The 4,346-nt window shown below is 35.9% G+C and overlaps 1 protein-coding gene across 1 annotated transcript; it reads left to right on the top strand.

Moving 5' to 3' along the window:
- Positions 1-803: 803 nt before the first annotated feature.
- On the top strand, positions 804-1,789 carry LOC118921476 (olfactory receptor 13C4-like). The gene has a single exon (XM_036903261.2). It carries the CDS (start codon positions 836-838, stop codon positions 1,787-1,789), a length of 954 nt encoding a protein of 317 aa, XP_036759156.2. The 5' UTR covers positions 804-835.
- The last annotated feature ends 2,557 nt before the right edge of the window (positions 1,790-4,346 follow it).

The following is a 4,346-nucleotide window of genomic DNA, read 5'->3' as shown; positions in this document are numbered from 1 at the left end:
CTTTTTGTAAAGTATAAAGTGCTACATACACATATACAAAAACAAATATTTAAGCATTATTATTGTTTTCTCAGGTTCACTTTAACAAATTATGAAGAATAAGCTTGAAACCACAGAATAACACAAATAAAGAGAGACTATTGTTCTTCAATGATTCTTTATCATATACATGCAAAGCTCGTCTACAACTGGTCTTATATTAGGAAATAACAAAATCGTAGGAGTGGGCTGTGATTATGAGATCAACAACTCACTTTACATTTGAGCAGATTTTAACTGCAGTGTGTATGATTCAATATGCTCTAATCAAATGCCTGCCTTATAAAAACACACAATTTAACTGACTGAAAAGCGATCCATAGTGTCAGCAATCAAATATGCATAAAAATCGAGCTTGCTTTAGAATTTTGAACATTTCTGTTAAACACTGAATCAAAATTCCAGTCCCTGTTGCATTCTCTTTTGTTTTCCCCTCCTCTCTCTCTGGACCTGATTAAATGAAGAAATCAGGTTTGTTGTCTAAAATAGTGTAATGTCTAAAGTAGAAAGCTCACCTTCAGGGTGTCTTCAGCAGTAGGGAAAACTGCTTCTGAATTTGCTTCTGGTCATAGCTCTTCACGCATTAGACACAGAGCATAGAAACTCTCAGCATCCCAATACCACTGCATCCTAGGCACTTGAAGAGAACAGATGACAGAAACAGGTGCCAGAACTTCAAAGAAAACACTTTCTATGTCACCGTAGAGTAATTAATGCCTATTCAAGACATTTGCTACATTTCTCCTTGGCAGTGAAAATATGTTATGTCTTCCTTTGATATCCTGAAAGCTGGGACATGGATGGCATAAACAAGACTTTTGTGAAAGAACTCATTCTTCTGGAACTCTCTGGTTACCCACAACTTGAGATCATTTTCTTTGCTGTAATTCTAGTAATGTATCTGGTAATTCTAATTGGCAATGGTGTTCTGATCATAGCAAGCATCTTTGATTCCCATCTTCACACCCCCATGTACTTCGTCCTGGGCAACCTCTCTTTCCTGGATATCTGCTATACATCATCCTCTGTCCCCTTAACTCTGATGAGCTTAATCTCAAAGAAAAGAATCATTTCCTTCTCTGGATGTGCAGTACAGATGTTCTTTGGGTTTGCAATGTGGTCAACAGAGTATTTGCTCCTTGGAATGATGGTCTTTGACCGCTATGTGGCCATCTGTAACCCTCTGAGATACTCCATCATCATGAGCAAGATGGTGTATGTGCTGATGGCTTCTGTGTCATGGCTCTCTAGTGGAATCAACTCAATTGTGCAAACATCCCTTGCCATGGTGTTGCCTTTCTGTGGGAATAATATTATCAGTTATTTCACATGTGAAATATTAGCTGTCCTCAAGTTGGCTTGTGCTGACATATCCCTCAATATTATCACCATGGTGATATCAAATATGGCATTCCTGGTTCTTCCACTGCTGGTCACTGTTTTCTCCTATATGTTCATCCTCTACACCATCTTGAGAATGAACTCAGCCACAGGGAGACGCAAGGCCTTTTCCACCTGCTCAGCACATCTGACTGTGGTGATCATATTTTATGGTGCCATCTTCTTTATGTATGCCAAACCCAAGTCTCAAGATCTCCTTGGGAAAGAGAATCTGCAACCTACAGAGCGACTTGTTTCCATGTTTTATCTGGTGGTGACCTCCATGCTGAATCCTATAATCTATAGCTTGAGAAATAAAGATGGAAGAGCTGCTGTGAAATATTTGCTAAGTTGCAAAGCTGTTAACTAATAAGACCAAAGGGAATTATGAGTCATTAATGTAAAAAGACTAGAAATGCCATAACTGGGCAATCATTGAGGACCTTCTTTCGGGAAAGCAAAGTTATGTATAGGGATTTTTTATTCTTTTTCTTCACTAGTCCAGATTAGTTACAATTACTGAGAACAGAGTCTGCTATAAATTCATATTGTAGTAGGTTTTATCCCATATCTCACAAAGACAATGAATTCTCTTAGAATCTTATCCCTGGTGATATATGAAATGAGTGGTCTGGAGTTTTGTGTGGTTATGCAGTTGAAAATATCACATAAGCTTTGGAAGCAGGCAAGAGTATATATTCTGCTGTGTCACAAATTGCTTAAAATAGTATTGGGAAAGTTATTTATCCTTTCTAAACTGTAGTTTCCTTATTTGTAAAAAAGAGTAATTAAACACTGCTCCTGGCATTGTTATAAAGATAACACATTGCAGAAGGCACCTGGCATAGTGCCAAGTTCCTCATAGTTCCGTTTGTAGAGGATGTTGAGTTTGACTTTCCCTGTTGACTCAGAATTTAGGAATTGATGTTATGACTTCAAACTGAAGATAAAAGACACCAGCTAGTGACCTTTTTTTTAAAGCTGCCTTATCAGGGTCAATAATCTCTCCCTTAAGTCTTCCTATTAATATCAATAACCACTCTTGCTTGTCCTTTCTCCCCTCATATGTTTATAAAGAAAACATCAAGGAAGGGCAAGATAGTATCATAGAGGCTTTTACATCATGAGGACTTCTCAGTGAAAGGTGAGAGCCATTTCAGTACTGTAGCTGTGAAAGATGGAAAGGCCATTCCAATCCAAGCCAAGTAAAACTGTGCTTCAAAGCAGCCTCTTGAGGTTTTGGGTGCCTGCAAAGCAGCCTTTTGAGGTTTTGGGTGCCTACTGATGGCTGCCTTGATGAGAAGAGGTTTGCTGAGCTTTCTTCTCTCCAGGCTGTAGATTGAACAGAGGAGGTAGTCTAGAAGAGGACTGGAGGATGATGGGTATTTAGTGCTGAAAAAAACAATTTTCATTTTGCCTGAAGTGTTTGTTCTTCTGCCTCCTACCAATAACCACCCCCAACATTTTTATTATGTCTTATTAATTTGGAATCAGAATGAATCATTTTTATGTTTATTTTGATGTACCATGTACATTTGAAGTTGCTGTTTTCAAAGGCTTTTTTTTTTTAATGTGTGCAGATCTTTAGCAGTCACAGAATAAATTATATAAAATAAACTTGCTAGGTCAGTTGACATTTTTAAAATTTATCTTCTTAGGTTATATTCCCTCTGCCCCCAAATCATATTATCTCCTGTCAATGACACTGTAAGGGTTTCTACAAACTTTTGCAACTTTGGTCTGTGTGTGTCTATATATACATAAGTTTTTCCTTTGCTAAATTTCAAATAATCATAAAATGAAAGCTAATAATATAAAGAACCCTTATGTACCAGTCATTCAACTTAAAGACTGATTCATTATTTCATCATTATCTATACCCTCCTATCCCCTTATTCTAGATTTTTAAACAAGTACTGGATATATATGTATGGAATAAAAAATTTTTACTTTGAAATAATTTCAGACTTATAGAAAAGTTGCAAGAATCACACAAGGAATTTTCTTTAAGCCTTTACCCAGAATCTTCAGACAGTAATACCTTACCACATTTGCTTTATCATTTCTCTCTCTATATATGTACATACATGTGTGTGTATGTTATATATAACTTCTCTCTCTCTCTCTCTATATATATATATATACACATATATGTGTATATATATATATAAAAGACATTGTTTTACCATAACCAGAATATAATTGTTGATATGATGAAATAATACAATTTAGTTTTTGCAATCAGCAACCAATGACACTGGGCCACATCTGGCCTACCACCTGTTTTTGTGTGGTTCACAAGCTAAGAATAATATTTATATTCTTAAACTGTTGAAAAAAATTAAAATAATAATAATACTGTATGAAATATGAAAATTTCATAGAAATCAAACTTGAGTGTCTATAAAGTTTTAAGAAGACATTTTATTTGGAGAAAATTATAGATTCATAAAAAATTACAAAAGTGATATATAGAGTTATATAGAGTATCAATTACTCTTTAACCCACTTACCCCAGTAGTGACATCTTATGTTATGGTAGTTCAATATCAAAACAACAAAAATGACATTGGTTGAATACTAGTAATTACACGACAGAACTTAACTCAGTTTCCACCGATTTTTCATGTTTTCTTGTTTGTGCAGTTCTATGCAGTTTTATCCTATGTACTGATTCTTGTAAACCATCACCACGATCAAAGTATCCCTGTTTCATTACTACCAATGAACTCCTCTTGCTACCCTGTGATGGTGATTTTCTGTGTCAGGTGTGCTAGGCTATGGTACCCTGTTGTTTGGTCAGACACTAGCCTAGATGTTGCCGCAAAGATCATTTTTAGATGTGTTTAACATTTAAATCAGTAGACTGAGCAGGTTACTCTCCACTAATGCAAACCTCATCCAGTCAGTGGACACCCTTAAGAGAC

Source organism: Manis pentadactyla, chromosome 3, assembly GCF_030020395.1.
Source record: "Manis pentadactyla isolate mManPen7 chromosome 3, mManPen7.hap1, whole genome shotgun sequence".
Taxonomy (NCBI): Eukaryota; Metazoa; Chordata; class Mammalia; order Pholidota; family Manidae; genus Manis; species Manis pentadactyla.
This window is presented reverse-complemented; position numbering and strand designations above follow the sequence as displayed.